Raw genomic sequence first — 18,056 nt, 5'->3', positions numbered from 1 at the left:
GCTGACTCATCCTAGCAATTAATACGCGCTCACATTTTACTACAGTTGCAAGGCATCGTGGGTAGTATTCAAACACTCGAATTCCCTCCGTTGGTGTGGTTGTGTACATCAGCCTGAATCTCAATAGCAGCCCTAAGGGCACGTGGCCGGGCTCTTTTACATTTTGTGGTAATAAAGCGACGTGGAAAATACGGGGATTTCACCCTCATTAGGGATAATTAGTACAGTGTAGCCATCCTGCCTTCCATTACACTGTATAGCCCTTCCCCTACAACTGTGGGACATCCATAGAAGGGGAAAGTGAGCAAGAGGTTTGATAAACAAGCTCGAATTGACTCCAGTTTGTGATAAATTCCCTTCAGCTGCAAAATATGTCTGTGACCCAAAACAACATGTGAAATATTACACTCAGGATGTCGGCTCAAAATGAAGTGGTGGTGTTGTATTTAGTTGTGCTCTTGTGCGTGACCTACCCTGTGGTTTGGGTTGTGGAGAGAACAGTTGTACTACAACATTGGATATTTCTTTGTATAATTGTCCAATGTCACGTTATGTTGCGATGCACTGTGACTTTCTATATCGTAATAACTAATTCCTAAAACAACGCATCTATAAAGGTTATGCAGAAGTAAATAGTCAGTAGATGCTTTTTCTTTTATAAACCTGGTAAATATCCTTTTAGAGTCATGTTATTTTTTTTAAGGTCTACAAATCATATCGGAGACATTTTCAGAAGTGTTGGTATTTTAGGTTTATCCTGGTACTTGACCCACATATAAACCAGAATAATGACGTGTTATATTTATCCAGAAATGCTTTACTAAATTCAAGACACAGTAGTTTTTTTTAAACGACATATTGAAGAGTACCAGACTGCCTATGATAACTCTCATAAGCAAAGGTACAACAGTGAAGGTCCCCACGTGGATGGTGACTAACCCCACGTGTGCTGTACGGCCGTGCCCTGCGTGCCTCACTCCTACGGCAGCTCGGGGCACAGACCACAAGCTGCTTGTCGAAGCAGCCCTGGTTTGGAGGGAGTGGTGGGGATGCCATCTGGAGTGTCTGTAAATATCTCATTTATTCATGAAGAACCTCATCCAGTCTCAAGATTGTGTAGGAGGGCCTTCACTGAAATGTGTCGGATTTGTGTTTTGTGTTGGCAGGAAACCGAGAGTGTGGTGGTGACGGCGTTGCGTAGAGCAGCCGTGGTGGCAGTTGTGTCCCTCCGAAAGATATCTTCGATTGCTTAGAGAACCTGTCGCTAGGCACCTCCGGTTTGCACGGTTGGCTATGTACGGTGCACAAGAACCATGGTCTTCGCTCACCTGCCATTTTGTTTCATCAAAGCCATCGCACACATCGGGGCACGAGAGTCCGAGGTCTGCGCAGAACGGTTATGAACCCTCTCGGTCTGCCGCCATCCTCTGGCCTCCTCGCAGCCCAGCGGATTTGAGCGTTTTACACATCTGCACGAGTTACCAAACCCTCGCCTGCGAGGCGCAAACTCCATGGCCCCGCTTATCTCCGTGGTTTCCGCTTTCCCGTCAGGCTCTACGTCTGGGAGATCATCCATTCGACGGTGCGGAAGATGAACAAGCACGTGCAGAAGGTGCAGCGCGAGCTGGAGGAGGCCCGCGATAAACTCGACCGCCACCTTAACCGGGTAGGTGCCTGAGAGGCGCGCACACAGCCCAGCACTGACCGCTGGTATCGTTTACGTAGCTCGTGCGCCGGTGACGGTACAGCTCGTCTTCGTTGGATCTCATCTCGGACCTGGTCTTTTCATCGTAAAAATAATGCTGCGGTTTATAACGTAAGCAATGTATCGGGGAAGTAAATGACCGAGGCACGGAGCCAAGCACGCGGTCACCAGAAAGCCAGGTGAGAGAGGAGCCGGGGCCTTTGAGTGCCTCTTAAAAGTCCGTGTGGGTCGAATTCGCGATGACGTTCCAGACGGCAGAAGTGTCGGCCCTGGTCCGTGTTCGAGAGGAGACTGAGAGGAGACAGTGGCGCTGCCCAGGGTCGCGCTGCCCAGAGTACCACTGTAAGCTGTGGTGTCATCGTGGAAGCGTCGTCTTGTTGTTGGTTTTGTTGCTGCTCATTGGTAGCTCTCCACTGATATTGTTAATACAATGGCCAATCAGCAAAGTGTCAGCTGATGCCCAGAGAAGGGAATTCATTCCTTTGTTCGCTGAACATTGAATTGCATTCAGGTGGACTTGACATTGCAGTGTGTGGTTTGTGTGGGCCATGCGTGTGAAACAAACCAGATGCGGACACGGCCACACAAACGCCTCGCATTGATGTACAACCCGGGCTTGCGTCTCATGTCGGGGAAAAGTCCCATCGGCGTAAAGCAACAGATTTGCTCCACAAGTGGAGAGCAACCACAATGTAAACTCGATTATCATCAGGCATGCTCTTTCCACTGCTGGATCAAGACCTCCCGAAGCGTCTCCATTTCTCTCGGTCCCAAGATGCACGATCTGCTAGCTCGGGCACACTGGCTAATCTCGTCAGCACTCCATCTCCGCGACGGTGGACGTCCTCCCGGGCGCCTTCTCTGCTCTGTCACATCGTTGTTTGTCTCTGTTAGCGGTCAGCTCCCCTTCCAGTAACTTGGACTTCCCGAGCCCTCCTCGCGAGCCTTCAACACGGCTCTCTCTGATTCGCGTGTTCCTCTCTCTGTGTCTCCATGTCATTTCAAGCGTGCACCTTTCAACGTTTTCTACATTTTTATGCCAAAGCAATTCGAACGTTGGAATGCTGCTTGTCGTGATCCACAGTAGTTGTCCACACGCGCTCCGTGCGCCTCTCCGTGTCATCGTTGTGATCCCAGCCTTGCGTGCGCGGGCGCTTCCACGTGTTTTCCCGTCATGTTCCTGCCAACACGACGCTTCAAACTTATCGCACACGCGCAGCATGACCAAGGCACCTGTACCTCTGGTGTCATCGTACACGTAGGGGAGGTGTCGCAGGAGGGCATCGTCACAGTCGCTGGGTAAGAGCGAGACGCCTTGTTGCTACGTAATGCGACTTTGTCGAACCGGAGAGAGAATTGAGAGAAATAAGTTCACGTCTAGTTGGTCTCGGTGAGGTCAGAAGAAAATGGGAACACGCCGCTCTTCTGAATAGTGGCATCTACTCTTTCACACAGCTAGGGTTGACAGTAATCACGGCGGAGTGGGATTTTAATTTTCCATCGGAATCAAATATTGGGTTTTAGGTTTCAAGAGGTCATAATATAGAATTTCTCAGATAATATGAACGCTCTCAAAACAACTCCAAGTTGTGGGTGATTCGTGCGCGTGCTGCACAGACGAGAGGGCCCTTAGCGAGGTTGGCATCGGAGGGAGGATCGAGAGTGGTGGCGCGTGCCTTGAGTTCACAGCCGGCAGGGTGGATGAACTCGCGAATACATCGGTCAAAGAGTCAGAGTCCAGGAAATTAACGTGACAGATTCCAAGATGCAGCAGTTAGAATCAACATGTCAAACTCTGTGGTGGCATTAGATTCGCATTTGCAGCCGTGAGATGTGATCTCCCTCGCCTGGTACGCAGGAGGGAGTGGGTTTGACCCCGAACCCTGACGACACCTGTTATTTATTTGGAGTCCGCGTATTCTCTCACCCCATGGTGGCCACGTCGATTTTTCTCCGGGTCCTTTTGTGTTGTCCTCCACATGAAGAAACAAACATGCGTTTAGATTGGTTGGCTGCTGCTATATTCCCACGTGTGATGATAGAGCTACTCGGTGAGCTTGTGATGGGTGGGCAGGTCGCCTGACAATTCGCTGGCAGCTCGGTGGGCTCTAGCTGTCTTGAAACACACATCCTCAGCTGGACTGGAAAGTCTCTCTTCAGTGTACAGCTTGAGCTCTCATCATTCCTTTGCCCGGTCTTGTCAAATATGTTAAACAGCGCAAGCATCATCACCGGCATTAAGCCGGTCTGATTTGGCTCTCTCACGGTCGTTGCGTCTGGAATCTCGGTGAGCCGCTGCTCTCTGCCGCTTTCTGTGCCATGAATACTTTTAGAACAAAAAATGTTTCATCTTTAAAATATCACATCTCTAAAATAAAGCATTTAACATCTGAATAGATAGTTGCACTTGAAAAGAGAGGGGTTACTGAGGGAGAATCACCCAGTGCGGTCACGGCTTTCGTCCACAAGTTTCAATCACCTTGGTTGTGCTTGTGTCGCGGCTTCAATACAAACATTAAAAGTGAGGGGGGGGGGTGACTGAAGGCATTTGCTCGCAAAGCTTTGGGCAGTTGTTGGCACCGGCTCCTCGCCGAGAGGCTGGCTCCCCGCTCCTCGTCTGCGGCTCCTCCTCCTCCTGGCGCCTCGGAGTCGTCTTCTCTTGGAGAGCGAGGAGCGGACGCTGAGGGGCGCGCTACCCATACAAATTACCATTACATTTCTACTCTGTGCGCGCACGATCCTCATCCAAACAGTCACGTCTCCTCCTGCGGGAGACACTGAAATCACGCAGCTGGGACCGCGTTGTTGGCGGCGGAAGGTGGTACGGGTTGTGGTTTGTCCAGCGGCGAGCGGTGCAGGATGATGGCTGCGCTTCGGACGTCGTTTCAGATCGACAGCGACGATGAGGACGACCGGCCGGAAGACGCCTCCTCGCTGGAGGAGGCTGTGGAGCGGCTGCAGGAGAAGCTGGAGATGGCTCAAAGCGAGCAGAAGAATCTCTTCCTCGTCATATTCCAGGTGGGTCCTCGGCAGCGCAACGCACCGCGGCCCCCGCCCCCCCGCACTTGTCCGCTGTGCGCAGTGGCGTGGGATTTGGACGACTCAGCTCTGGTGAGAGAACTCGATGCCTTGGATGCTTTTGGCTCCGGTTACCCCCTTTCGCGGTAACCTTCTTAGACTTAACTGTACTCCCTTTCGTGTCAACATCTTTGGCCCGGTGTGGGCAGTGTGCGGCCGCGTAGTGCGCTCCGAGTGACTTGGTCGGGGGAGGAAGGATGCCGTGAAGCCGAAGTGTGGGGGGCAAAGCTCATTCCGAGCTGCGGACGCTTCGGGCGGCGTGATGCAGAGCGGCACTTGGAATTGCCCCGAGCCTGCCTCGGGTAAACTCCCGTGTCACGCCTTTTGGCGTCCTCTGGTCTAACACCGTTTTGAGACGAGGATCAAAAGAAAACTGTCTCTGGTGTGGACCAATCAGTTTCAAGGACAATGTTTACGTTATCAGAGTGTGTTTTTTTGCATTCTGACCACAGGTACTGTGGTTAATGTAGACATGATTCCTTGTGAAAGGTTTCAGTTTGGTGTTTTTACATCTTAACACCTGTTTTGTTGCCAGAAAAAGGGAAAAAGCTATTCTCATATCCCGTGTAATGTTTACATAAAAAACCAACAAAGCCCTCTCATTGGCTGGCCTCACGCCACGAGCTCCCCCGTGGTGTCTACGTGCGTTGCCCTGAAACCGGATCTCCTCCCGATGCAATTTTGTTTTCAGGCCGTCGAGCGACTGTTGTTTTCCAATGCCGCGCGGGAGCCACCGCCGTGCCCACAATCGGCTCAACGCCATCGCGGCAATAAACCCCAGCGCCGCCGTGCTTGCCAACCAGCCGTGCCGGCACCGATACCAGTGTTGGCCAGCACTGCCGTGTCAGCCCCTCCCCCCACTCACGAGTGTTGGCTGCCAGCACTATGCTGGCTGTCCTGAAGCAAGTGGTGGAAACTCCACATCACCATGGTTGGGGACTGGTCTCTCCACAGGACAATCACCGTTTCCTTCCCCCACAGTGTTCCGTTTGTTGTCCTTCCCTCGCACCTCAGATCAGCACAGTTGGCTACGTACGAAAAAACTTGGGCACATACACTGCTACTCATTCCGTTGCCCTATAGAGTTGATGAAGAGCTGAATTGATGAGTTCTTCTCGGAGCTGTTAACAGCGCACTCAAAATACATCACTGCCTAGCCACGATGCACCTTATGTCACGTTACTTTTTATTGCGATTATATATGTGTAGACCTTTTGTGTTTGATATGCACATTTTGGTGTAACTCTGAGAATAGATGTTCACGTTTTTAAGACCTGGTAGCGGACACAGCAGTAAGAATGAGAAGCGACGTGAAGAACAGATTTAGAATGAGTACAGTATGCCGCAGGTTTGTGTTTTTTTGTTTTCAGTATTCCCCCCCCCACTCGTGTGTCTGTGATGTAAGAGAACCGGCAGATGGAGAATTCCAGTTGCGTTTGGCTTTCATCTGTTTTTTTTTTCTTGTTTAAAATCACTCCGTAAGATTTAATTCTCATTGCAATGCTGCGGTTTCGAGTGCTATAGACCACTGTACGCTGCCTCTCATAAAGCAAACCTCCACCCTTAAGCGTCCACCACTGAACCCAAAACGTCCACCACTAAACGTTAAACGTCCACCACTAAACGCTAAACGTCCACAACTAAACCCTAAACGTCCACCACTAAACCCTATACGTCCACCACTAAACCCTAAACGTCCACCACTAAACCCTAAACGTCCACCACTAAACCCTAAACATCCACTACCAAACGTCCACCCTTAAACCCTTGACGTCCACCACTAAAACATTAACGTCCACCCCTAGACCCTGAAAGTCCACCCCTAGACCCTGAAAGTCCACCCTAAACCCTGAACTTCCACCCCTACACCCTAAAGGAGAGTGGTGGTGCAGTGCCGCAGCTGGGACGTCTCCGCCGTTTAACGACAACCCTCGCCACTCACAGCTGTGTCACATGGCTGCGAGCTCATTCCAAACAAACCCAAAGATATATTATTATTTAATAATAAAAATGTACGGCCCTTTCTCAATCCATTTCTGAACGAAATCCTCTCCACGTGTGACATCGCTCATAGGGGTTGTTTGACCATACTACGCCTTGCTGGTGAAGGTGGGGGAAGGGGGGGTGGAGGGAGGAGGCCCATGGCAGTTTCAGATCTCGCTTGCCCCTTCTGTGAGCCTCGTGGCCAGGAATCGCACCCCCGGCTCGTTGGGGTTGACGGTGCAGCGCCGTGGTTTCCGTGCACTGTTTTTCTTGTTTTCATTTTGGATTGTTTTTTTGTTTTGGAGGAGCAGCATTCCAGTTGACGGCTTCAATGTCGGGTGGCTTACAATCGGTCATTTGTGTCGCTGCGCGCAGGAGAGCGATAGCGATCGTGTCAGGCGGCAGGGGGGAGCCCAGTGAGTCGCGTCCGAGCCACGTGGACGTCGCAGCGCGCAGGGACGGGGAGCACATGGTTCAGGGTTAAATATCACTGTACACAGCAAGAGCTGAAATGACAGGTTGGAACTGGAATTGGGGCTGTTTGGCTGTTGTGTCACGGATTAGAACGCACGCACGTTTGTGCGAGATTTTTGAAGCCCCGTGATGAGGGCAGCCAAAACAAAATGGAGCGCAGACGCAACGGTGGTGAAGGCCGTGGCCGCGGTGCCGCAGCGTGGGGAGTGGCGGTGCCGCAGCGTGGGGAGTGGCAGGCCGCGCCGCGTCTCCCCGTGCAGGCCGCCCCCCCCCGTGTCCGTGAAACGTAACACCGTGACGGTGAGACGCAAGTGCCCGCACTCCGCACCACCCTCTGGCTGGTGCGAGCTGCCAGAGGGTGGGCTTGATTCCCGATTTGGGCGCCTTGCTGTGTGAAGCTTGCGTGTTCTCCCCCTTTTCTGCGTGGGTTTCCTCTGGGTTCTCGGGTTTCATCATAACTTAAAAAATACATTGTCACTGGTGTTGGCCAAAAATATCCCAATGTGCAAATTACTCAATTGGGATTACACACAGCAGCAGCGATATCAGCGCCTACTGCGAAAACCTGGCAGGACCTTCTTGTAAAAGAGTCTTGAGACTCGGTGAGGCTTTCCTGGGCGAACAACAACAATAACAATAGTTAAACAATTTAAATGAGGCTGTGAGCAGAGCAGGGAGAGAGGCCTGATTGAGTCATGTGAGAGATGGTGTCGGAGGGTCGTGAGCGGCCTCGGTGACTGGTGAAGGATGGAGAGTGGCAGGGAGAAAGGCGAGGGCCTCGGGGGGTCCCGAGTCGCGTTGCCGTCTCTCCCTTGGCCACGGCCGCGGAGTTCGGGGCGTGGCCGTGACCTGGGCCGCAATCCAGAGCGAGTCTGCCGGGTTTAACGTAGCAGCAACATCGCACGAAGCGCGTCCTCGGAGCCGGCTTGGACAAGTTTCAGGGCGGGTCCCGTTCACCTCCGAGCGATTGTTCACTCGGCCGGGGGCACGGGGTGGGGGGGGGGACGTGATTCCTGTGGAGGCCCCTTTCCTGTAGCCGGATCGAAGTAGATCTCGACCCTTTGTCGGCAACTTTAAAAGAAGACACTGAATGTCAGGTTTATCGGATATATTCAGTGCGTTCATTTGTATAGGACGATGCTATGGCTCCAGCAAGAGAAGATCCGTTGAGAGCTGTCGTCCCTCGCAGTCTGAATGGTCTGTCTGCCGTCACGAGGCGGAGCGGAGCGCTAGCCGAGCGTCGACGTCGCCCACCCAGCAACAACAACGAGGAGGAGGAGGAGGAGGAGACGCGCTCTTCGCAACGCGGCCGCCGTCGCCGCTCCTCTCACTCCCCCCCCGCGCTGCACCGGCAACGCCTCGCTCTCCTCCGAGTCGGATCAAGAGGAGAAAATTGACTTTCAAATGAGGCCGACGGCCACCGCTCTCGCCGGCGCGGAGAGCCGCCCCCCCCCGCCCCCCCCGCCCCCCCCCGCCCCCCCCGCCCCCCACCGTGCGGCTCCAGGCCCGCGGCGTGCCAGCCACACTCCCTCGGCCTCGCATCGATTCGTCCACTCGAGCAGCCTCCCCCGTACCAGGGGAAGTGGGAACTCGCTCACACTCGGGTGCCAAGGCGACTCGCACCGTGTCAGAACCTGGTGCTCATTTGCTGGCACCAGCTGCTGCTGCTCACGGTGCAGGGTTGTTCGCTGGCTCCTACCGGTTGATGTGGGTAGCGCCGGCTGCCGGGCTTATGAACTCGGAGGAGGAACGAGCGATCCTGAGCACAGCCGGGAAAATAATTTGTGGAAGCCCCGAGGGCCGCGCGGTGTTTGTGAAGGCGGGCAGGGGGGGCAGGGGTCGTCTCCCATTGGGTTGAGTGTCCGTTGGGATCGGTGTGCTCGGCTGCGTGTGTAGGACTGGGGGTGCTGCGGTTCCCGGGGTGTATTGTGTTACCGTTTTTGTTGTTGGGCGAGCTGTGTGACGACGTGTGCTTAGTGGGCGTGGGCGTGTAAGCCTTGCGCTCTGGCATGTGCTGTATTCGAGTGGTGCAGGTCAGGTCGGAGTCGTGGCACAGCGCTTCGCCTTCTGCTAGTCCCGTGGCCTCTTTGGGCCACTGGGGCACGACCGTTGCCTTCACCGATATCTTCTCGCCATGCCCTCTCCACTTGTCTCGGTCCGTCGCTACGTCTCTCAAGCGAGGCAGCCTCCATCCCACCTCGCGTTTAACATTTGACACCTGGTCTGACGCCGGGTCTGATGTCTGATTGCGGTCTTCCTCTTTCCGTCGCGCCTCCGACTGTTCTCTCCACCACCGTCCGTCGCAGCCGGGGTTGCCATTTATCCCAGTCCAAAATATTGCAGCTTCCTGCACTGACGTGGCTTGGCAGCCTCGGCTGTTTGTGTCTCTTATTTGCAGGACCTAATTGTTCCTTGCTGCACAAGGATTTCCTGTGAGCGGCAGTGTTTTCCTTTCTTATTCAAAGGGTCCAAGCGTCACGCTAATACATCGCTACTGAATACACCCAGGAGCTGCTGGGAGGTGTCTCCTGTGGTGTTCTTGAGATTTCTCGACATGTCCAGTTGTGCTCCAGTTCCCCAAAGGGCGGCAGTTTCCGAGTCTTGTTTTTTTTATGTCCTTGTTACGCCAAACATCTTCAGCCTCGACGCGGCCAAGATACTTGAGCTGGCTCTTGGTGGTTTTGCGTCCGCAATGGTTGAATTCTTTGCTACCCTTTCTGTTAACTTGACCCGTGTCTTCTTGCTATTGATCTCTCGTCCATCCCTTTCCGCGGCATATTTAACCTTTGATGCTGTTGTAGCGAATCCTATTCATGGTAAAATATCAGTGTCACCTGTAAAACACGGGCCACTTAGACTCTGCCCTGCAGATTCCTGCCTGTCATCCTGTAGTGCCTCTTGCGTAACACACCCCAGAGGTCTGCTGAAGAGTGTGGCAGGGAGCATGCGACCCTGGAGCACAGCAAGGCCAGTCACACCTGGAACCGGCCCTGCCCACTCCTGCCCCTACTTCACTGACTCCCACTGACCACCATAGGAACGTGGAATTTCCACCACTGGGCTCTTGCAGGGCTTTAAACGGAAGGTTGAAGCGCTGATGCCTCATCGTGGATCATTTGAGCCGGAATTTGCGTCGAGTTTCTGGTTCAGACAGAGTTTCAATGCCATTTACCAGACTCGTTTCTCTGGGTTTGACGACTGTAATCTGTCCCCGGGTGCTCACGCAAATCAGTGTGTTCCTGTTAATCACCAGATTCTCCTGCGCTGGCTCACTTGTGGCTCACTTGTGGCTCGAATTACCCCGTGCCTGCTCCCTGGGTGGCAAACTCACGCACTGTACTCTTATCCCCCAGGCACTTGCTGGATGGCGAAGCTCACGGCTGCCTGCAGTCCCAGTGCGGTGCACGTTCCCTGTGCGTGCCACAGTGTGTGATGCCTGATTTGGAGAAGCTAATTCCCTGCTGCCAGCTCTCAATTCGCACATTGAACGTTCTCAGTTGGAACGTCACGGCTCTTTGCTCTCTCGCCATCCTCGTGAACAGCTGTTCCGTGCATATCCCTTAGAGAGGACATCTGTGAAGGTCTCCGCCGTGCTAGTTTACGCTTTGCCTCTCGGGCGCAGCCGAGTGCGAGTCCAGTTTACATTTTGTTTGATCGACATTGATACCTTTCGAGCAAGCTTCTTACCAAGAGCTGGGATCTCGGGGTTTGTGGCGGTGCCTACCACAGAGGCTCCTGGGACACGGAGTGGAAGTGTCGGTCCTCAATATATGGGGGCTCCCAGAGCCGTATGGCAGCGGCGAACATTGATGAACAATTACACCGATGAGTCCCAATGAGGGTGAAACCGGTCTTCGCTTGTGTTTCGCTTCACTGTTGCCGGTTGTTGGGGTGGCCGCGTGTTCTCAACTCTTTGAGTCGACGGTTCTGCATTCGGCCGAGTAAATTTCATTCATGCAAAGCTGCACACCTCGATGCACGCGGTGATACTTTACCACGTGATTCATTCTCAACAGCTGCATTGCAGAGATCCAGTGGAGGTTCGTCATCAGCTAATTTTTCTCACATAAAGCATCACATTTTATATTCAGAATCAAAATATACTGCAGGAATCTGATGAGTTATAGAGCTCTTTTTCACAGACATTTAGTAGGGGCAGGTAAGAACGTTGCAATATTCTAATTGGCACGTTCTGTTTACAGGACAGCCCTTACTAATTGTCTGTGTCGGGTGGTGGCGGGTTTAATGACACATTTATATATTTACGCGATCTAACCCAAAACAACTGTATTATGGATATTGGTCGCGAAAGCCTACGAGTTAAACTACAATATTCGTGTTGGGGTTTGTCATTAAATAACCAACACCTCAGCACTGACCCAAAGCAGAGGTCTCTGGTTTTGACATGAGCAGTCAGTCCCAGGAATCGCCATTGATCCAGCGAGTTCACGGGCTGAGGGATGAAGGCGCAGTGACACGAGTTCTCCTGCAAAGTGTTTGAGGGTGTAAAGTATAAGATGATAACTTGCGTGAGTGGCAGTGCGGTGACCCGTGCACTGAAACTGCACGGCCATAGTGCTCCAATTCAGAGACTGCAATTTCCAGTCTTTATTATGTCTGGAGCTGAGAGCTCCGACTGAATGGTGAACATTTCCGTGCAGCGCCTATTCCTGCGACCCTTGAGCAGACACGAGGCTGCTGTTGGCAGCATTGCGAGCTGCTGCTGCTGCTGCTTCCTTGAAAGTTTGTGCGCCACGACAAGTTGAATCAGCGCAATGTGCTGCCACTCGACTGTGGACAAATATCGTCTCCGGACCACGTCGGCGAGATTCATCGATGAAAATCATTTCATATGCTCACACTCTTCAACATTTAATCAAGGATGAGTGAAAGTGTCTACAAATTATATGTAAATATATACAAATACAAATTGTAATTGTTTAACCGGGTGAGAACTCGAGACGTGGATAGTATAGTTTGCAACATTGGCCTGGGTAAAGAGTGTTAAAAATGGACAATACAGACGAGACGGCGTTGGCCTCTCCCGGTCTTCGTCGCTGGTTGGGGATAATGTTGCGGAGTGTCCCGCGGGGCGACTCCGTGCCAGCGTCTGCGCGTGCGCCGTTGACGCCGCCACCGCCGCTTTTTTTCTGCACCCAGCGGTTCATCATGATCCTCACGGAGCACCTGGTGCGCTGCGAGACCAGCGGCACGGAGCGCAGGACGCCCTGGTACAAGAACTGCATCGAGCGCCTCCAGCAGATCTTCCTCCAGGTTTGTGGAGCGATGGCGACGCTCGCGCCTCGAGGCAAGAATCACCTGGGTCCCGTTCCCGATTCGGATGCGTGGAGTTTGTATGTTCTCTACAGTTTCCTCCCATAGCCAAACAAATAACACGCAGTGTGACAGACACGAGAGGTGTTTTTGGGTGAGATCGTGTAAATATTTACGCGATCTAACCCCAAAAAAACCTCTTATGGATGATATTGGTCGCGAAAGCCTTGGTGTTAAACACAATGTAACAGATGTTGTCCAAAGATCGCAATGCAGAAACCTCACGTATAAATTACTCATTTGGGATTACTTTACTCAACTCGGACCCTCCAGAAGAGAGTCTTGATGCTCGGTGAGGCTCTCCCACGAATCGCACCGTCGGCGTCCAGGCAAAGTGACGCGTTTTTATCTTGGATCCTCGTTTGGCAGCAGCTTGTCGCGTCGCACGGCGACCCAGAATTGTGGGGTTTGCTTGGAGATCCTTCTCGGGCCAATGTGGACAAGTAGAGCGCTTCACTCTACTATTCCGGTTGAGGTCAAGTTTAGTACAATGAGCAGTGGTTTACAGCCGTGTGCAGTCATCGGTCACTCACGTTAGACCATCAGACCCTGCACATAAGGACCCAGGTTCGTCTCGGGCGGCTGACCCAGATTTAAACCTGGGCTCTCGGCACTGCTGGCTCAGCGCGCGCGACTTGAACGTGCACACGGCTGTGACGCACATGGCTGTGACGCACACGGCTGTGACGCACACGGCTGTGACGCACACGGCTGTGACGCACACGGCTGTGACGCACACGGCTGCGACGCGCGCGGTCGTAACGTGCGCGTCGCAGCGCAATTGCTGTCGGTCGCCGCTGCCGAGCGACGGCAATTGCTCTCCCAGCGTTCACGCGTTGTTAGAGCGCTCCTGCAAGTGGTGGCCCAGCCCAGCGGGTGTTGTTCACGAGGGCTCTTGTCCGTGCCCACCTCTCCGCAGCACCAGCACACGATCCAGCTGTACATGGGGACCCTGGAGAACCTGCTGTTCACGAGCGAGCTGGACCCGCACATCCTGGCCATCTTCCAGCAGTTCTGCGCCCTCACGGCGTGACGGACGTCCCTCCGTCGCCGCCGTCGCCCCCCGCGGGAACATGGGGAACACGGGGAACACGGGGAACGCCGACAAGAGAATGCTCGCGCCGGCCTCGCCACCGCCGCTCGGCGAGGAAGCCGCGCCCCGCGTTTACACCCAAACCGTCGCAGCGGCATCTCCGCGTGTTCACCGGCGCTAAACATGCAACGAGTTGCTTGACGTTAGATTCGAGGTTTAGGAAACAGGAGGCCCTTTTTGTTGCAATGCTCTCAGTGTAGTCGCCACCACCACCCGGTTAGCTCATTGTCCCTTTGTGGATGTTGTTCGTCCTGTTCTGTTGGCATGGACGTGGACGTGAGCCCCCCGTAGACCCAACCGGGACAGTCTGGGATCTTGCCACAGAGGCAGATGTCACGAGCAGGGTGACGAGTTTGCAGATTATTTTATTAATTCATCTGGGTTTTTATGCTGTGGGCGACATGGTGTATTATCACGAGGAATTACATTAATTGAATGTCAAAGTGAATAGGCTGTTTTTCATGATTTCATTGATGAATGCGTGTCCCCCCAACAGTTGGGAGAGGCAAATGTCGCTTGGACCGAGTTTGTGTCGTCGCCTTTGGCTCTGCTGCACATTTTGTAAGCAGCATTGCCCGATTTCATTGTCTCGTTTTTTGGCAATAAAACCTCTGAAATTTTCTTCCGATCCGCCTTCTCCATTTCAGTGTTGCAATGACGGTGCTTGGTCTGATCTCTCAATGCCTCTTCTGCTGCTCAATTCGCACCATCACTGCAGACACCATTGCCACTTGTTTGTGGTTGGTCTGGATTGTTTCGCTCGGTCTTACTAATTCAGTAACAATATCAGTTGCTCATGTTGTCTCGGCTGGATGTTATTTGTATCAATGATAAGACCACCCTCACATCCCAAAGTTAATAGATCTCCGCAGCAGGATCCACTCAGAATTGAATGAGTTGCAGAATGTACGTATAAATAAAACCATACTAGTCACACAGTCCCTTCTTCATCTGTGATTTAATCATGACCATGTCCACCAGTATCTCAGATTAACATTTAGCACGACACCTATAACAACACACTGAAACATTTAACAACGCACTGCAATATTCAAGGCGCAAGACGAGGGGGAATTTTCATATTTGTGACCACTGCCTGATGATGCTGGCTCCGTACCAGCGAGACATCTGTAGCCCCAATGAGTTAGCGTGGTGTAGGTTGCTCTCCAACAACACTACCGGTGGTGCTGCTGAAGCAGTAATAGCCTGCCAGGTTTGTGCACGTGATAACGTTATTAATTGGTTGTGAGGTGGAGGGTTTACTACACATTTGATTTTCGCATTCTGACACAAACATCAAGTGAGCCGATTAAATGCCCTCTTGGCCGACACAACATCCACACGTGGTGTAGGCGAGATATCGGTGGCGAGTTTGTATGAAGTGGAGGTTGCAAGGCCCCCAAGTGGCCGTCAGTGAGATGGTTGAGGCCACCACGCGTGGTTTGGTGATGTGTAGGTACAGCAGCAAGGCCAGTTCTATCTTATTTGATATTTACAGAAAGGCGATGGACGTGGCCGTCCCTCCCCTCCAGTCAGCCAGTAAAACCTTGTTTTCTAATGGCAGTCCAGTGTCGTGTGGTGTGATACCGCACGGGGTATGCGCTCGTGTTGTGTCCGCGTGCAGCAGCGAGCACACAAGTTACGTGGACTCGCGTGCTCTGCTCTGCGTGCTCTGCCGCAGCGGCGTCCTCGGCTCGCGAGTGCCGAGGGCCTCCGCCAGCAGCGCTCCGATGGCGCTCCGATGGCCTCCGCACGAATCCACTCCTCCTTGGGGGGCCGCAGCTTAGCAACGCATTCGCCGCTTTCACACGCGGACACCCGCTCCGAACCGACCTGTTACAACCAAGGGCACGCCACACAACCACGACTGCCGGTCTTGCGCATTCCTATCAGTCTGTCGACTGCTGAGTAAACCACCCATGATCTAAACTGTAAAACTAAACAATTTTTTATTTTATCAGATAAGGAGTCGTGACTCTGCTCTGCCTGAATTCATCATAGATATGTAAACACGATGTCCATTTTCAAACCAGTTCCTATCCACGATTACATAATCGTCGATCACCGCCTCGCGACCGCCTCATGCGGCTGCATCCCCCACCAAGCGAGTTCCGGCGTCGCGTCCATCACAGCCGACGTTGATGGCCCGTTGAGTCGAAGTCCCGGACGTGCTGACGGGCGTGGACGTCCGGCACGTGCAGCTACAGCGTGACGGGTGCTGAGCGCCACCTGAGAGACGGCGTCTCGGCCCGGTGGCCCGGTGGCGGGCGGTGCAGAGCGGCTCGCCGGGCGAGGTTGGCGCGGCGTCTCCAGCCCACGAGGATCTCGCCAAAGGACGGGCGACAGATTATTTTCTATTCTCCGAGATCAACTCGTTTTTCCTCTCCCGGAGGGCTGTACACCGAGTGGGATGTTGGTCACCACTCCCTTGTGAGGGAGTGTTTCTTGTACGCGCGTATTTGGACAATCTTCGATCTCCAGGTTCAGGGCATGCTGCACACACCGTCTGCTTACACCCTATTCTGCTTCTTCTTCTTCATCAACACTCGGCTTGGCTATCCCACAGGGCGAGCAGCCAAACGGGACCAGGCAGCATTCATTCACGAGCACGGCCCATTCACACGGCGGGGTCAACAACAATGTCTCCCAAGTGTACGAGTGAGTGGTGGGTGAGCGAGTGGGTGAATGTGTGAATGGTGGTTGAGCGAGTGGGTGAATGTGTGAGTGGTGGGTGAGCGAGTGGGTGAATGTGCGAGTGGTGGGTGTGTGAGTGGTGGGTGTGCGAGTGGGTGAATGTGTGAATGTTGGGTGAGCGATTGGGTGAATGTGTGAATGGTGGGTGAGCGAGTGGGTGAATGGTGGGTGAGCGAGTGGGTGAGCGAGTGAATGTGCGAGTGAATGTGCGGGTGAATGGTGAGCGAGTGGGTGAGCGAGTGGGTGAATGTGCGAGTGGTGGGTGAATGTGCGAGTGGTGGGTGAATGTGCGAGTGGTGGGTGAGCGAGTGGTGGGTGAATGTGCGAGTGGTGGGTGAGCGAGTGGTGGGTGAGCGAGTGGTGGGTGAGCGAGTGGGTGAATGTGCGAGTGGTGGGTGAGCGAGTGGTGGGTAAGCGAGTGGTGGGTGAATGTGCGAGTGGTGGGTGAATGTGCGAGTGGTGGGTGAGCGAGTGGGTGAGCGAGTGGTGGGTGAGCGAGTGGTGAGTGTGTGGTGGGTGAGCGAGTGGTGGGTAAGCGAGTGGTGGGTGAATGTGTGAGTGGTGGGTCAGTGGTGGGTGAGCGAGTGGGTGAGCGAGTGGGTGAGTGTGTGGTGGGTGAGCGAGTGGTGGGTAAGCGAGTGGTGGGTGAATGTGCGAGTGGTGGGTGAATGTGCGAGTGGTGGGTGAGCGAGTGGGTGAGCGAGTGGTGGGTGAGCGAGTGGTGAGCGAGCGAGTGGGTGAATGTGTGAGTGGTGGGTCAGTGGTGGGTGAGCGAGTGGGTGAGCGAGTGGGTGAGTGTGTGGTGGGTGAGCGAGTGGGTGAATGTGCGAGCGGTGGGTGAGCGAGCGGGTGGGTGAGCGAGCGGGTGAATGTGCGAGGGGTTTGTTTGCCTCGCCCTCGCTGTGTGCCAAGTTGCCTGGCGGCCCCTCTGGGCGCTGTCTGGCGCGTGCCGCGTGCCGCCGTGTTGTTAGTTACGTGGCTCCCGGGGGGCGCCCATGGAGACCCACGCGTGCGCACGTGGAGACGCCGCCAGGCGCTCGCGACGGACCAACGCGGGGCAGCGTGGGGCGCGCTGCCATCGAGAGGCGCGCTGCCATCGAGAGGGCCTCCGATAAAAAAAACCACTCCACTGGGGCGGTGTTTATCAGACCACAATCACAACTTGCATCAAAATACACGCTCTGTGCATCCTCGGGCAGGTAGTGTTTGGCATCAAAAGGCTGTTCATTGGAAAAAGCTACCAGTTTAGTTTCCTTATAGCTCACCCTTGCGTGGCAAACCACTCGACTCGTCTATAAAACATCCCTTGCTCCGCACGAGCTCCCAGCTCCACAGAGCCAAGCACCTTTTGCTTCACTTTATTATTGGACTGGAAAAATACGACTCCTCGTGTCCTCTCCCCGGTAGCTCCTCCACCGCTTCCCTCCGGTCTCGGTCCCTGATGCGACTCGGCTCCGGGGCCGCGCCGGCGACAACCCCGGACCGCTCCCCCGGTCCACGAGCACCGGCGCCGCTCTCACATCTTCTCGTAGGCGAGGCGGTGGCCGCACTGCACGCAAGTCCTGTGGTACGCGTCCTCGTCCGCTTCGTCGCGCTGCTCGGGGCCGTACTCGTGCACGTGGCCCGCGCTGGCCTTGCGGTACAGGCTGCTCCTCACCGCCATGCGCAGCTCTAGACCGAGAGACGTCGGCGGCG

General features: G+C 54.0%; 2 protein-coding genes across 5 annotated transcripts in view; one reads left to right on the top strand and one right to left on the bottom strand.

The window, feature by feature from the left end:
• The window catches only part of NCBP1 (nuclear cap binding protein subunit 1), a 38,052-nt gene extending 23,728 nt beyond the window's left edge, over positions 1-14,324 (top strand). Inside the window, exons 20-23 of the mRNA XM_078862394.1 lie at positions 1,552-1,666; positions 4,595-4,723; positions 12,401-12,514; positions 13,494-14,324. Coding sequence (XP_078718520.1) covers positions 1,552-1,666; positions 4,595-4,723; positions 12,401-12,514; positions 13,494-13,607 — 472 coding nt within the window. The 3' untranslated portion in view covers positions 13,608-14,324. The remainder of the gene's footprint in view (positions 1-1,551; positions 1,667-4,594; positions 4,724-12,400; positions 12,515-13,493) is intronic.
• A 286-nt stretch (positions 14,325-14,610) lies between these two features.
• XPA (XPA, DNA damage recognition and repair factor) overlaps positions 14,611-18,056 on the bottom strand; it is a 48,980-nt gene continuing 45,534 nt past the window's right edge. For all 4 annotated transcript variants that reach the window (XM_078862388.1, XM_078862389.1, XM_078862390.1 and 1 more), the window contains one exon: positions 14,611-18,032. In XM_078862388.1, coding sequence (XP_078718514.1) covers positions 17,878-18,032 — 155 coding nt within the window. In that variant the 3' untranslated portion in view covers positions 14,611-17,877. The remainder of the gene's footprint in view (positions 18,033-18,056) is intronic.

Source organism: Lampetra fluviatilis, chromosome 13 (genome assembly GCF_964198595.1).
Source record: "Lampetra fluviatilis chromosome 13, kcLamFluv1.1, whole genome shotgun sequence".
NCBI lineage: Eukaryota > Metazoa > Chordata > Hyperoartia > Petromyzontiformes > Petromyzontidae > Lampetra > Lampetra fluviatilis.
The sequence above is the reverse complement of the archived record's forward strand: the minus strand, read 5'-3'. Positions and strand labels throughout refer to the sequence as shown.